Here is a 16,782-nt window from a genome sequence, read left to right as displayed (position 1 = left end):
TCAAAAATAGTAAAACCTGATTGTTTATATCTGAAACCATTAGGTTCTATAAAGAGGTAATATCTAAGCCCAACTATTCTACACGAACTAATCAGGATTCAAACTTAACAGTACTTTTATGTCTAAATTCCCTAAAGGATCTTAACAGGCCACTTAATAAGCAACATATGTGTTTGTCCTAATACCTCACATGCATGTTTGTCCTAATACCTCACATGCAAGTTTTCACCAACATGCCTAGGTTTAGTTTAACGCCAGCATCTAACACTTACTGGCTGTGAGACCTGAGCAAGTCGCTATTTGCCTCTGAGTTTGTCTATGTGTAAACTACCTGGCGTGGAAGGTTATTGTGCCCAGACAACAGAGACCTCCTGAAATATGGCAAATGGGCAACTTAATACAATTCAGTATACAGTGGTCTAATGGTTAAAGCCAGATCTTTGATGGTTAAAATTTGTCTATACAAGGGTAATTCAAAGTTGAGTAAAGAAAAAAACTATGTACTACTATCATAGGGATAGGGATAGTCTAGGATACTGGTCTCAAATCTGGCTTCCTGGGAATCACCAGAAAGCTTTTCAAAAGCTACCTATAAATTCTTTGGAAGAGAAGTCTTAATTTTTCTCCAAGTGATTCTTTTAGAAATTTGGGAATCACTGGTCCAAAAGAAAAGGATAAGGAGACAAGGACCTAATTTCAACAAAATTCAGCTTCATAGCCCTAACTGGCATAGCCCAGTGGGTAGGGCATCATCCTGCAAACCTAAAGGTCTTCAGTTCAATTCCTGGTCAGGGCACATGCCTGGGTTGCTAGGTATCCAGTTGGGGGCATGTGAGAGGCAACTGATCAATATTTCTCTTGCATACTGATGTTTCTCACCATCTCTTCATCCCTCCCTTCCCCTCTCTAAAAATAAATAAAATAAAATCTTTAAAACGAATCAGCTTCACCAAGTATTAGTTATGTGGCTTTAGGCAAATCACACCCTTGCAAAATGAGACTGCTACTCCAAGACCTTCTGAAAACCCATCTCCAAATATAGATTTGAAACCAAATACAGATATGTAGCTTAAGAGTGCTTTAGAAAATCTTAACAATTTATACAGTATTACGAAATTCGACACAGCCTTTCCAATTAAAGACCAGATCTCCATTCTCAGGTAGAAAAAGATAAATTCCGCTGATTCAACAAACACTTCATGGAGGGCCTAATATGTTCTAGAAACCTTTAAGAAAAAACCCATGCAAAATTAGAAGAAAATCTGAATGTTAATAATTTTAAACTAGTGGTGATTAATGTGGAAGAAAAGAAGAAAAAGGAGGAATGAGGAAAGGAAAAAGGTTCCCTTGACAGTACTGTACCTCTGTGATAATGGAAACGTTCTATATCTCCACTATCCAATACAATAGCCATCAGCCACATATAGCTCTTGAGCACTTAAAATACGACTCAAGTAACTCAACTACATCTTTAATTTTAATTTAAACTGAATTTACAACAGCCACATGTGACTAGTGGTTTCAGTATTAAAAACATAACTCTAGAACATTTGAAAATTTAGGTCACACTTTTGGGAAACATGGATAGGGAAAGGCAGAGGAAATGAATGAAAAAATTTAGGAAGATTCCATTTATAAAACTTTCTTATATTTCTTTTTGAAGATTTTTCTACTAGGAAAAGATATGTCCATACAATGAAACTGAGGAGTCCAAGTAACACCAACTGGGAGTAAGAATGTTTGCTACACGTTCCAACCCTGGTTCTGCCAGTTACAGCTTTTAATTCTGTACAGGTTACTTAGCTCTTTTGCGCCTTAAACTCCAACTGTGCATAGTGGGGCAACTGCCTGTTGAATGAACTACAGAGATTATAGATAACAAATACAAGGTATATACAAGAGTTTAAGATTCTTTTGTACTACATTAATTTAGTTAAAAAAAAACATAGTTCTATTATTCAACATAACAGTGCCTGAGGGTCAGCTATGTCAAGTCTATATACAGGGTACTACGAACATAACGATAAATAGCCACAAACATAGTCTGCTTCTCATGGAGCTTGACATCCACTCTAGGTGACTCAAATAACCATGTTAATAAATATACTATCACTAAGTGAAATAAGAGCTTTAAGGAAAAAGGGGTTTGTTCTAGACTGGAGAACAATAAGGCTTCCTCTCTCAGGAAAAAAGGACTAAAATGAAATCTTTAAACTGGAAAGTTAACTGTGTGTATGAGGGGGCAGGGAGGAAGAGTTTGTGGATAGTAGAGTAGCAAAAATAGTTCCTATGGCCAAAGGTATTGTGCCAGTAAGTAATTTTAACACTGAAGAACAAGCAGGCCAGAGCTAGTTTTAAGCCAAAAGATGATATAATCAATTTTGTTTTGAAAAGATCATTCTGAGTACAATAGTGATGGGAGGGCACAATGAATTCAGGGATCCCAGTTAAAAGGTTACTGTAAGAGGGACATGCTACAATTGGGTCTAGGATGGTAGTAGTGAAGATAAAAAGACTATTTAAGAAATGAAGGTGATAGAACTCAGTGATGAACTGGATGTGAAGGAATGAAAGTATCAAGGATAGCTCATAGGTTTCTCACTCGTGCAATATGATGAATAGTGGTGCCATTCATGGAGGCACAGGACCCACTGAAAGAAGGCCTGGGTTGTTTTGTTTCTGAAGGGGGAGGAAGGAAATCATAAGTTTGTGAGTTTGGGGTGTCTCTGAGATACAAAGCAAAAATGTTCAGCAGGCACTGGATGCCTAGAACTCAGAAAAGGGGCATGGGTGAGACAAAATTTTGGGGGTCATTAGCCTACAGACAGATATACAGCACAGGAAGAGAAGAAAGAAGCCATAGGAAGAAGAAAAGCCAGAATCAAGCTTTGAGGATGGCTAAATTTAAAGATAAAGGAAACTGCAAAAGACACTGGGCTGAAAGAGCCAGAGAGGGAGAAGAAAAATGAAAAGATGGAGCAGTATTATGGAAGCCAAGGAAATGATAAGGAAGACTTCAAAAGGACATCAGATGCTGCTGGAACGTTGAATGATGCTTGGGGGGAAAAGTGCGCTGTATTGGTGATAAGGATGGAGGTGACAGGTGACTTTAACAAGAACTATTTAGGTGAAATGATGGGGTAGAGGTCATACTATAGCAGATGGCCATGGATCGTCCTTTAAATCTTCCTCCACTGGAGTGATCAAGCCTGCGCTACCAAGCCACCTACCCACAAAAACTCCAAAATGATTTGCATTTTGCGTTTACCGAAGCTACTTTGAAGAAGGACCTTATATACACCAAGCCAAGAAAGAACCATGCCAGTGGTTTTTAACCTAAATGAATATCTAATTTGTGAATGTTCAGGAACACCATAGTGAACAGTTAAAGCAGAGAAATTTCTGAGCGCAAGGATAATACAAACACACCAGCCCATAATTAGTTTCTGCAGAGAGACAACATTCTGCTATTTTTGCTTTTCAGATTTTTCCCTTCTTCTAATTAGAAATTCCCAAGTTCTTTACCAGCTCCATAGCTTACATAATGGCTTTAAGACAGCACTGGTTCTGGTTCTAGTGAAAAATGTTAGAATAATAAAGCCACTGGAAAATGATAGCTTTCATATTTTAAATAGAAAGTCATTGATATATTTTAAACTTCAGTATTTTAAGTAGTTTTCCTTGTTGTCCATCCCTTAACACTTTCACTTTGTGGAATCAATCCATGAGTCCCCTATCCCTTTGAAAAACTAATTTTTATGGCTTTACCTAAATTTGTAACATAAAAGCACATTTTTATCCAATTATTTAAATTCCATTTTCTTAAGTTCTTTTATTTCACTAACCAGTTGCTACAATTTTATAAGTGTTTGCCCCACTGTAGAACTAATTTGTAAAACGAAATCCAACTCTTGAGTGCACCTCCCAAAATTGCTCCTTCTTACCATGGTCTTCCCCACCCCGTATCTAAACAGGGTAAAACCGAGGCATTAATCTTTCCACACACTCCCTCATCCAAACCATCAGCAAATCCCAACAATTCTACCTTTTAAACATATCCAGTATGTGAACACCTCTCACTGTATCACACACACACCATTACCTTAGTAAGAGTCCTATCATCTTGACTGAAATACTGCAATAGGCTTCTAACAGGTCTCCCAGCATGTACGCCCTTATACTACATTCTCCACAGAGCAGCCAGAGTGATATTTTTAAAAGGTAAGTCAGATTGTCAAGTCTATACTCAAAACCTGCAATGGCTCCCTACATCACTCAGAGTAAAATCCTAAATCTGTATCATGACCTACATGGTTCTACAATATCTGTTCCTCACTACTGCTTTGACCTCCTCTCCTATCACTCTCCCCCTTGACACTCCAGCCTTGCTGGTCTCCTTGTTTCTCAGTCACACCAAGCACACTCCCATCTCAGGGTCTCAGTGTTTGCAGTTCCTCATGACTACTGTTCTTTCTCCCAGAGATTTTGCATGGGGTGATCCCTTACTCCCTTCTAGTGTCTGCTCACCTATCAGAGAGGCTTTCTCTGACTACTCTAAAACAGCCCCGCCCCAGCCATCACCGTCTATCCACCTTCAATTTTCTTCACAATTACATGTGACCTATTTGTTTATTGTCTCCTACCATTAGAATAAAAGCCCCACAATCCTGCAGTGTTCATTGCTCTATCCCCAGGACTTAGGACAGTGCTGTTGGTACTCAGTAAGGATTTGTTGAATAGCCAAATTCATATTCATTTCATTTCAATGAATACTAATTAAATGGAATCAATTTGATTAGTACTATAGACTTTCCAAACGCATATATGAAACATGTAAATAAAAATTAATGAAGACAAACACTCTCGATACATAACCAAGAAACATTATTTTGGTCCTTAAAATCCAAATGCACAGGATTGGAAAAGTGAGTATGAACACAAATATACATAGAGAAAACATCAATTATGACAGTAGTATACAGATTATTTTCCACATTTAGGGAATGCACGGAGTATTATGGATAAACAGACTTGACCTCTGGTGGCACAGGTTTGATAGGGTGGACCTCTGTCAAAACAGTGAAAGTCTGATTTGGCCACATGCAAACATTTCTTATCAGGGCCCCACCTTTACTCAATCCTGGAACTACCGCTATTCCCTAACCCCAGGGATGTGGCCAATTCTTGTTCCTCCAGGGTGACCTTTAAAAACTCAAGCAACCTACTGAAGTAATTAGTAGTGTACGGAATTTCTTGCCCAAGAATCAACATAGCCCAATCAGAAGCAGCCATAGGAGTTAGAGGAGATAATATACTTGTTTATGCTTTACAGAAAGGCCTTGTTAAGTGGGAGGAACTGTCCACCCTGATACATTCAAAGAACAAATCTTTATTGAGTAACTATCTCTGTATGGAGATTAATGAGACACAAGTTCAGAGCCTAGTGAAAGAGACAATCATATCATACATCATCACAAGAATTCCTCCTCATTTCTTTGTTATGTAATCATTACACTCTCAGGAGATCATGGTAGAGGTGATGGTACTGTAATCCCCAGCATGTCCCCCTCAGCATCCCTGCCATCTCAGGGCACATCTGGGGGATAGGCAGGAAGAAAAGATAATGAGAAAGAGGAATTACTATATCCTGGCATTAGAATCAGAAAAACCTGGGTGTGAATTCCCTCTGCACCATTTTTTTCCTTCTTTTTATTTTTTTTTACTTGAAGAGTACGTTTATTAAAGCTGGGGACAGTGAAACAAGGAAGGGCTTAGGATAAAAGAAGCAACAGGAGCAAGCCTAGGTGGCGCTTTGCTTTGGCTCCCTAGAAATGTTATAGGAAAGATGTGAGCCACCTGAGGCTGTGTGGACTCACTGAGAAGTAAACATCATAGTGACAGAAGTGAGCCATGGTGGGGAAAAGTCAGAGAAAAGGAGTCCTTTGGAGACAGGTTCAGAGGATAGCCCAGGACAAGCTACTGCTGCCCACGGCCCTCGTGGGTGCAAGTCTCGCAGGGACCCTTAGAACTTAGGAGAAAGAGCAGAAACACATGCCCTGAGAAAGAAAGGGGGAAGTAAGGTGTGTATGCTCCACAGGGAGCCTGCCTGCACCACTTTCTGTGACAGTGACATTAGGCAATTTCTTCAGCTTCTCTGAGCCCATTTTATCATGAATAAATGTGTGTAAGACCTATTTCTTAGCAAATAAATTAAAAATTTCAACGAGCTCATAAGACATAAAAGACACACTTGATATAGCTGCTCTCTTAAACTCTTTTTATTAATGAAAAAGCCTAAAAATAGGCCACATACAAAGACTTGACATATCACCAGCAAAAGTCTCCCAAGCCTTTGCCAAAGACAACTGTGCTAAGGTAATGCTACCTTTTAAAACTGTTTTAATGATGCTTTAAATCCAGTAGGAGCTATTATGGATTGTCTGCATGGCATACTTTTCCACATCTGATAATCATGCTTTCCATCATACACGTTGAAGTTGTCCATCAAATACAAGGTCTTTGTTTACCCTTCCTCTACTTTTTTTCTTCTTGTAGGGGCAGGAATCATTAGAGTATTTTTTGAAATACTTAAAAAAAAAAAAAAAAGTTAATTCCTGGCATCAGCTTTGAAGAGTTTCTGCTTTCTTTAAAACTTTTCTCTCAGCTTCCCTAACACTGCTCTCCTAGCTATCTATTTCTGACCAGAATATTAGCTCTTCCTTAATTCCCTTTGCTAGTGTCTCCTCAACCTCTAACAGATCTTTAGATATTCTCTAGGCTCAATCCCAAAGTCTACACCTGTTCTCTTACCTACTCACTCTCCTTAAGTAATTTCATCCACAACCTTAGATACTATATACACACATACACATATACACAAACACATATATACTACACACACACACACACACACACACACAATTTCTGCCCCCTTCCCTCATAAGGACTCATGAACTAAAACGTCTTACAGGCTATTTAGACAGAATTCTTTCTTTATCCCCCAAATCTATTCCTTCTCTAGTCTTTCCCATCTCAAGCAACAGTATTGTCATCTATTCAGTTGCTCAAGTCTGAAACTTGGGAATCAGCTTCTCTTTCACTCCCACATCCAATCCACCTACATCCAATTCAATCTGCTACCAAGCTTTATTATCTGTAACCCAGACCAGAGTAATAGCTTGGGTCTCCCTGCTTCCATTCTTGCCCCTGCCAATCCATTCTCCACCCAGCAGCCAGAGATGTTAAAACAAAACAGATCATGTTGCTACCTCACACAAAATACTTCCATCTATCACTTTTAACTACATTTATAGTAAAATCTTATGCTGGCCTCCTTCTAGTTCTCTGGATGTAACACCCTCTCACTTTACTACCTTCACGTATGCTGTTCCTTTGACCTGGAAAATGTTCTTCTACACTATCATCAACTTATCCTTCAGGTTTCAGCTTCAATGTCACACTTCTTGAAAAAGCACGCCCCCAACCCACAATTAAAATTAGATTCTATTATATCCTCACTAGCAGCCTATACTTTTCTTCCCTGGAATGGAAAATAAAAAGTTTGAAACTATGTTATGTGTGCAACTCTTCGGTTAATGTATGCCTAAACTGAGTCAGCATCTGCTTCCCTAATCACTGCACCATTCATCCATGTGTCCAACACCTAGGAAACTCCTCTTACCAATAAATATTTGATAAACGGAGAACTCATGAGTCCTGGCCCTAGAATGGCTGCATAATACAGCAAGATACACCATGGATATTTAATTATTCCCCTTCAGTTGGATTTTTAAGGCAAAATACTTTAAAACAATCACAGTGCTGGACAATGAAAGGAATTCAAATAGAAGGAAGACAAGTTCCCCTAAATTTCTGAAGTGTTTGTTTTTTCTTTTGCTCTTCCATAGTTCCTAGCACAGAGCCATATCCATGGTAGATACTTAAGTATTTAGTGACCAAAGTATTATACTACATGATAACCAATAAAGTGCTAGACTTAATTATAAAACTCTAATTATGGTTCACTGAGGGCTAGAAGCATTAGAAGAGATTTTAAGAAGATAGAACTCAATCTAGACAGGGTGAGAAACAACTTTTAGGATCTGGCCAACCTGTGCTATCACCCCCCTCCTGCCCTCCTTCAACAGCAGTATGGCCAGATTTATACTCCTTAACATGAAACATTTCTTTAATCTATTTGCTACATTCCAAACAAAATTATCTTCAGTATTATGTTCTATGCTTAGTTAACCTAATAAACGGTTTTTGTTTTTATTTTTGTTTTTTTAGCCATAAATGACCCAAGTGGTAGACTATAAAAAAACTACAAAGAATTCATTATACCACCTGTTGCATAAATGAAACTCTGAACATAACATTTTACATACTACATTCATCTAATAATGTAGGAATTAAGAGCATCTAAAATTGGAATCATAGAGTTTAGGTACTTTCTGAAGGGCCAATATAAGTTCTAAATAATAACTACACAAGCCATTATTTTTCAAGCATTGAACGTGGGCCTTTATATGCATTTTTTTTTCTAATCTTTAAAATAACTGTGAAAGCTGAAAAAGCTGAGGCTGAAAAGCTGAGGAACTTCAACTACTATACAGCTTACAATACAGGTGTTCTTTTTAGACACTGTAAACTGACCCCATAATGCTAAAACAAACAAACAAACAAGCAAGCAAAAAAACCCTGAAGTTTTGGAGAATGTCAAATGCCTTGTTATTGGGGGACTTTAATTTAAAATAACAAAACTTCCCTAGGAAGCATACAAGTTCAAGGAATATAACATCCGTTAATTTAAAAAGTCTTTCTAAAACTTATGGGTAAATATAAAGTGCTTTACTGCTAAACTACTCAGCTTTGGTGAAATAAACCTGATAATATTTTCAATAATAAAAGTTCTCTCAAAAAAAAAGGTTACCAGGTACATATCAACTTTATAAAGATTTTGAGTTTTGAAAGGAAAAAAATAATAGATTTGACAGAAACTACCAGAGTATGAGTAAGTGTTATGAAAATTGTTTTTCTTCTAATATGACCAAATACCACAATAGGATAACAAGAGTAGTATTATCCAAAGCTAAATGATGTCAGGCTTCTAATCAGTAAGAGCTTGGAAGGGTTGAGACCTCTGCAATTATTTCAAACTGTATGAATATTACATTATCAAACACTAGGACAAATATATTCTTGTATGAAATGACTGTACGAGATCAAATAATCATATCAAGAAGAAATTACATACTTCTGTATTTAAACTTGTCCATACTATGATCTTTTCAACCTGTATGGTACCAACTCTGCATTCACCTAATTCCATCAATGCAGTCATCACACGTTGTAAAAGCAAACTTCAAGAAATCCGAACTCATAAAAAAGTTAAATATTAATGGAATCTCAAAAGCATCAATGTTATCTAGAAATAACAGTTTTGTACCATAAAGAAATAAAAGATAAAAGTCGTATGTGGCCATAAAACAAAATTACAGAAACAGTACAGGGATGATTTTCTGTTCACAAAGTGTAATTACTTATGCAAGACCCCAGAGTCTTTCTGGCCTTACTCCACAGGAAAAAAAAAAAAAAAATTCTCTCTCAATCTCTCTCTCCTGTGTCCCCTCCCCCGCCTTTTTTAATAGTCCTCTCCCAAAAGGTTTACATTAAAAATGGATTTATGCCATTATCAGGAACAGCATGTCCCAAGATTTATGATCTTTGCATATTCAAGATTGCAGGAATTGAGTTTTAATAATTCATGGCCCACAAACACACTCTGTCAGGATTTTTCCTTAAACACAAAGTTCCTACTCTTGGGACCCCCAATGGGTGTACATAAGCGCTACAATACAACCTTTAAAAAGGACACAGATGGAGGTGTGCTCTCCATTCTCTACCGACAGACGTCCTCACCTAAACCTCCTGTACAATCCCTTCCCAGCGCCCACAAGCATAACTCATTCAGAGGGATGGTAATTGTTAAGCTCGGGTGCGAAACCAGCGTCGACGAGCAATATAACTGGACGGGGACGGTTGTTAAATGCTGCCTCTCCTGTATCACGTAACTAGCCTAACCCGCTGCAAACTTTTAAGAGATTAAGTTACATTCCCCTGCAATTCCACCCTTGACAGCTGAATCCAGCGATGCCAGCGAGTCGTGCACGTCCATTCCCGCCACCTCACCGGTGGAGACCTAGCGGCCACATCCCGCGGTCAGCGCGGACCAGTGGCTGGGGAAGGAGGCAGGGCCAGGAGAGCTCACCTTTTCAAGCTCGTCGTGAAGCTCCGCTAGGCTGGGCCGCAGCAACTTCTCGCCCAGCTGCGCTACTGTGTGCCGGTAGTGGTCGATCCTGGGCACGGCGTCCATGGTGTTGTGGCCGAAGGTGCGAAGGTAGTAGGTGTTGGTGTGGGTGTCATAGTAGTAGTGCTGGTGGTGCCCACTGCCGCCGCCGCCCGAGTGCAGGCTGCTGCCCTCGCTCAGCACTGTGTCCCCACCGTTCTGGAAGCTCACGTTGGGCCCGTCGCCTCCGACCCCCGCCGCATCCAACAGGACCTCCTCCGCTGAAGAAGAGGCAGCCGGGTCCACGAAGTTCACACGGAAGCGGCCCTTGGCTTCCTCGCTGCCTTTCGCCGGCCCGCTTTCACCGATTGCTTTCCCGTCCACGGGGGTCTCCTTGCTCCCCGCCCCAACACCAGCTGCAGCCGCCGCCGCCGCCGCCGCGGCAGCCCGCCCAGCATTCTCGGAAACCAGGTCCACCTGGAAGCGGCTCTGGCTCGGGGTGGGCCCCAGGGGTCTGCCCAGTCCGTCCCCGGCTGCTGTGGCGCCCTCGCCGCGGACCCCGCCGCCTCCCCGGCTAGCGGCCGCAGCATCCTCCGGCACCGAGGGCACGGCCGCGCCGGGAAGGTCCACTCCGGGGGCGGCTAGCGCGGCGGCTGGCGGCGTCTCTCCGACCCCAGCCAGCCTAGGAACGCCGGAGGAGGGCGCCGTAGGCCTCGGCTCCATCGCCGCCCGACCCTCGGCGGACCCGGAGAGCCTGGCAGATGTCTCGGGCTGTAAGCCCTCCGCGGTCACAACGCCAGATACGGACTCGCCCTCCCGGTTCGCCGGCTCTCCGCAGCCGGCAGCCGAGTCAGCGCGAGAGTGCAGCCGGCGCGGGGCGGGCCCTGCTGTTTAAAGCCTCGGCGGGGCCGCGGCAGTGGCGGCTCCAGCTGCAGCACGCGGGAGGCGGGGCCCGTGGCTCCTCCACCCCTCAGCCCGCCCACCCACGGTCCCGCAGTGACGCCCGACGGACGCTCCCCTGGTGCCCTGGCCCTCCTGGGGTGCTGCGCGACCCCGTGTGAAAGCTGCCCGCGCAGGGATCGTGTCCAGCCAGTCCGCGCCGGGCTGCGGGGAAACACAACCAGCGCGATCCCGGAGCAGCAGCGCACCGCCTGACCGCCGTCGCCGGGAAGATCTCCGCGCCGCTACCTCCTCTTCCGTCGCCTTCCTCCCACCCCTCCACCTCCTTCCCCCGCCCCGCTCTGCGGAGATGAGGAGCGGGCCCCCCGGCCGCCTCCTTCTCTCCCCGCCCCTAGGGCTGTGCGTCTGCTGGCCGGTAGCCCGGGCCACGGCAGAGCTGGCTGAGGACGGCGCCCGGCACGGCGGGCGAATGGGCGCGCGGGCCCTGCTTCGGCGCACGCGGATTGCTGATGCTCCGCGGCAGTTGCAACCACAGCGGCAGCTATAGAGGATCTAGACCGCCGGCTTTCTTTTCTTTCCTTTTTTTAAAATTCTGAGCTTGCAGTACTTAGGCTGAGCCGGCGAGATCTCGCGAGATGCTGCAGGGCTACACGGCCGTTTCCCCTCAGGCGCGTGGTACCCGCGGTTGTACTGGACCTGCCGGCAGCCCCGGGCTCCTCCGGGTGATGCTGGGGGCTTTCCTGTCCAGCCTGCAGGTGCTTCCTGAGTTGCGGGCGAGGTGCGCCCCTCGGCGAGGCTTGCTGGGAGCTCCTGCACGCCGGGACTCCCGCACACGCTCCAGGCCTGAGCCTAAGGGGAGGCAGGATTTCCTCTGTGCCGCCTTTGAGGCTGTAAAGTCACCCGCCTGGCAGCGTTAGATTTGCATAACCAGAGACTAATCCCAGTCGTGAAGCAGTGGGTCTGTCCACACTTTCGATGACACCCTTATTTTAAAAGCTGTGATGTTTGAAGGTGAGAAGGGAGTTGAGTTGTGATATCGTATTGTTTCATGGCGATTTTAATTTGAGGCGCTTCCAAAAATGGTAGGAAGCTCAGAGATGAACATGAGAGCAGTAATTTTCAGCATGGTGGAGGCTGTAAAGAATTCCTCTGTTTTAATTAAAACACAGGTACTCTTCTGCAGATCTTTTCTCTAATGTAAAATGTAGGGGATAATAATTATTTTACAACTTCTTTAACGGAATCCATTTTTAACCTAAATTCTACCCACAACCCTACGTAAAAACAGATAATGAATAGCTTCTTAGATCACTTGCCTGTGATATATATTTATGTATTTTTATATTTTATTTGTGGGGATAAACACCATCCTTTGCTAAACCCTTGAAGTATGATCAAAGAACTGCAGTTTGCAGAACTGTTTGGAAATACACTACTGTTAAGAAAACTGCAACCAGGTAGTTTTCAAAAAATGTTTATAAGCATGATCTTATCTGACTTGCACACTTATCTCTATTGTAAAGATGGAGAGAGGAAGGAACCGCCCTTGGATCACGTTGCCACAGTTTTAAATCCCTTCTTGAGCATTAGTGATATTAGCAGAAAACCAGAAGAGGCCAGAAAAATCAGGTGGTCCTTTAGGCAGTGCTGTTTCTGCTAGGAGATTTCTGCTTTGGTAGCTGATCTGTGAGCTACTTCTTAGCTGCAGAGCTAATTAGCTGCTGAAATTCAACATTCATTGAACTGCACAAATGGTAAGCACCTACTATGAGGTGCTCTATGTTCCGGGGATATAGCAAAGAGCAGAACAGTGTCTTCTCTCATGGAGCCCATTGCCTAGGGAGAGAGGGAAGGGGGCAATAAATGATAAACAGGTAAAGTATTTAGCATGCTATAGGAAGATAGAAATACCTAGAAATATAAAGCATGCTTGGAGTGCTAAGGAAAGGGGACTAGCGTATGTATGTGTGATGGAGGTGGTAAAATTTTTCATGGGATAACCTCATTGAGAAGGTGACATTTGAGTGAGGAAGTGGGTGATACAAATATTTGGGAAAAGAATATTCCAATCAGAGGAAAAACAAAAGTCCAAAAGTGAGAGCATGTCTGACATGTTCATGGAATTTCATGTAGGCCAGTGTTGCTGAAGCTGCTTAAATGGATGGGCAAATCAAAGGTGATTAGGTCAGCTTCAGGATTGGGGGTATGAAAGGCCAAATTGTGTAGGACTTCTTAGGCTATTGGAAGGACTTCAACTTCTACTCTGGGTGTGATAGTATATTAATCAACTTGGGCCACCCAAACGAAGTACTATAGACTGGGTGACTGAAAAAGAAATCTATTTTCTTACAGTTCTAGAGGCTAGAAAGTGAGATCAGGGTGCCAGTATGGCCAGGTTTTGGTGAAGGGCTGCAGAATGACACTTTCTCATTGTGTGGTCACATGTTGAAGACAGAACTCTGGTGTCTCTTCTTATAAGGGTACCTATTCTATCTAATCAGGACTTCACTCATGACCTCATTAAATCTTAATTACCTCCTTAAAAACACTATCTTCAATATAGTCACATAGTTTAGGGTTTTGACATATGAATTTGGGTGTGGACATCATTCTGTCCCTAGCAGATGGCAAGTGATTGGAGGGTCTGAGTAGAGGGATGACATGATTTGACATATTTAAATGATCAACCTAGCTGTCTTGTAAAGATACAGTGGGGTAAGTGGTGGGGACAAAGAAGGAAGCAAGGAGATGTGTTAAGAGGTAATACAGAAATTCAGGAAGTGATGATGTGGTTTTGACCATGATAGGTACACAATGGGTAGCAGTTGAAATTTTTGGAAAATGGTTAAATTCTGAGGAGGCAATAGACTTTTCTGATGGCTATGGAGTATGAATGAGAATCTAAGGGTTTTGGCCTGAGCAACTGGAAAAATGGTATTGCTGTTTTCTTAGATAAGGAGATGGTGAATGGAGCTACCTTGAGTGGGAGGAATTATCAGGAGGTGTCTGTTGTAGAAAATTAAAAAATATATAATAATAATAAATATTCACTCATAAAAATGTGTAAGTGCAAACTGAGAAGTTCTAGGACAGAGAAGAGCATGGTACAATGAGAATGTAAAATAGAGGGACCAGAGTTAGGGAGGAAGTCACTTTTCAGCTGAAATCTGAAGGTTGATTAGGATTAAACTATAATTTGCAGGGGGTTTTCAAAAAAGGGAAAGATTGTGGGCAAAAGCGTTCTTGGAGTGAGCATGACCCGTCTAAGGAGCTTGAAGCCAGTTTGGTTAAAGCAGTGATTAGATAAGAAATGAATGAGTCTATTCTTTTTTTTTTTTTTTTTAAGATTGTATTTATTTCTTCTTAGAGAGGGGGAAAGGGAGGGAGAAAGAGAGGGAGAGAAACATTGATGTGAGAGAGAAACATCAATCGGTTGCCTCTCACATGCACCCAACGGGGACCTGGCCCACAACCCAGGCATGTGCCCTGACCAGGAATCAAACTCACAGCCTTTCAGTTTGCAGGCGGCGCTCAATCCACTGAACCACAACAGGGCAAATCTGTCTATTAGAAGCCCTATAAAACCATTAATGGATGTCCAGGGAGATAGAGGCACGTGATCAGATTTATACTGATTTAAAGTCTCTAGTTGTTTTGTGGGGAGAAGATTAGAGAAGAGTAAGAATAAGCATGGAAAGACAGGATACAATTTCAGTGATCTAGGCATGAAATGATAGCAATGATAGAAAGTAAAATTTATAGTGAACTTAATGTCCCAGATACTGTGCTAAACTCTACATTCATACTCTTATTTTAGTCTTAGGACACTATGAAGAAGGTTATATTATTTCTTCCATTTTACAGATGAAAATTTGGTTAAGAACAAAAGGTTGAGTAACTTGTCCAAGGTCACTCAGTCAAAACCAAGATTTGAATCCAGGGTGATTTCTCCACTAATCAAGTTATAAGAGTTTAGATTATAGAGGCTTCAGGGGATATGAGGAAGGAGAAAATTTGAGATATAACTCAAAGAACTTGGAAATGGATTGAAGGAATGAGAGAGAAGAGGGGGTAAATGAGTTTTGTAATTTAGTTACCTGGAGTTAGATGTAGAGACATGAGTGAGAAAGAGAACATTCTAAAACTAGGTTTGGAGACAAATGGGAATTTTGTTCTTGAGCGTATTGGACTTGAGGTATCTTTCAGCCTTTCAAGTGGAAAAGTAAAAGCTCTTGGCTACATTGGGTTTTCTGCTCAAAGGAGAAGTTTGTGAGGCCTTCTGCAGATATATGATAATTGACACCATAGACATTTTGATGTAAGAAAAGCCCAAGCCTGTAGACGATTTCTTAAAGAGTTTATATAAGGGCCAAACTGATGACATACGTACGCCAGGGAGCAAGATCTCAAATACTCCACAGAATAACAGTTGGCAGTTTCTTTTATGCATTTGAATCATATAAGGAAAATGACATGGAGGTGGGAGAAAGCAAGAGAGGATTGGATTACAGGATCATTAACAAGATTACATGCTCTCTTGAGGGTGGTGTATTTCAAAGGTATGGTAACCTTGATGCATAGAAACCATGGACAGGGCTTGCTGAAGGCAGGGATAAATCTTTTTTTCTAGAAGTTATATGCCTGGGGCAGTGACCTACCCTGTTAGGAATTCATGAGCAGATAACCCTGTGAGGTTACTTTTCCACAGAACTCGTTTTTTTTCATCCACAGACAACCACTTAGGGATGATATAGAGCAGCACTTTCTGCGATGATGGAAATGTTCTATTATAGTCCTGCCCTCTACAATAGCCATGAGCCACTGGAAATGCTTATTGCAACAAAGAAAATAAATTTTTAGTATAATTAATTTTATTATTTTAAGTTAATTAAATACCCCATAGGCTAGTGGCTACCGTATTGAGCAGCATAGGTACAGAGTTCCAAAGAAGGCCTAGGGCCCAGTGTTGTGTAATTACAACCTTTAATGACTAGATAAAAGGAGGAGTGGCCTGATGGATGAGAAGACAACCAGATGAAGGCATTTTTGAAGTAGGATTGCCTGTGTTAAATTGGACTGAAAGGTGGAAAAAAAGAAGAGGTAATTATAGCATTTTGAATTTAGTAACCTGTATTAGCCAGTATTATAGGAGGGTACTGGGAGGGAGAGCAAGGATTCCAGGAGAGAAAGTCAAAATACACATGTGAAACTCATAGAAACACTCGGGGGAGGTCTTCTTTTAGTTCACTGCCAGCAAACGCTTGGTTATTGGTTTTACCATGTATCAATTTAGAGACTAACCTTGAAAACGGACTCATTGTCCCTGCCATGATGAACTACCTAGGTCATTTTGCTCACTTTCATTGTTTTGCCAAAAAGTCAGCCTTTGGAAATATATGTTTCAGTGTACTTGGTACTATGTATTGAATGTACTTAGAATTTTGTAACTAGAAGGGACTTTAATTTCACAAATTCTAAAAGGAGATATAAATTATATCAGACTTACAGCTTTTCATATCCTTAGCATTAGAACATGTGAAAACCATGTAGAACCTTTAAAATCATCTCTATTTCTCCTGTTTCTTTCTCTCTCT

General features: G+C 41.9%; 1 protein-coding gene across 2 annotated transcripts in view; it reads right to left on the bottom strand.

Annotated features, from left to right (window-relative positions):
- SLC12A2 (solute carrier family 12 member 2) overlaps window positions 1-11,207 on the bottom strand; it is an 88,247-nt gene extending 77,040 nt beyond the window's left edge. For both annotated transcript variants that reach the window (XM_090276653.1, XM_090276654.1), the window contains exon 1: window positions 10,271-11,207. In XM_090276653.1, coding sequence (XP_090132779.1) covers window positions 10,271-11,011 — 741 coding nt within the window. In that variant the 5' untranslated portion in view covers window positions 11,012-11,207. The remainder of the gene's footprint in view (window positions 1-10,270) is intronic.
- Window positions 11,208-16,782: the final 5,575 nt, after the last annotated feature.

Source organism: Furipterus horrens, unplaced genomic scaffold (genome assembly GCF_987537825.1).
Source record: "Furipterus horrens unplaced genomic scaffold, mFurHor1.1.pri manual_scaffold_5, whole genome shotgun sequence".
Lineage (NCBI taxonomy): Eukaryota > Metazoa > Chordata > Mammalia > Chiroptera > Furipteridae > Furipterus > Furipterus horrens.
Note: the sequence above shows the minus strand (reverse complement) of the source record. Positions and strands in the feature narration are given on the sequence as shown.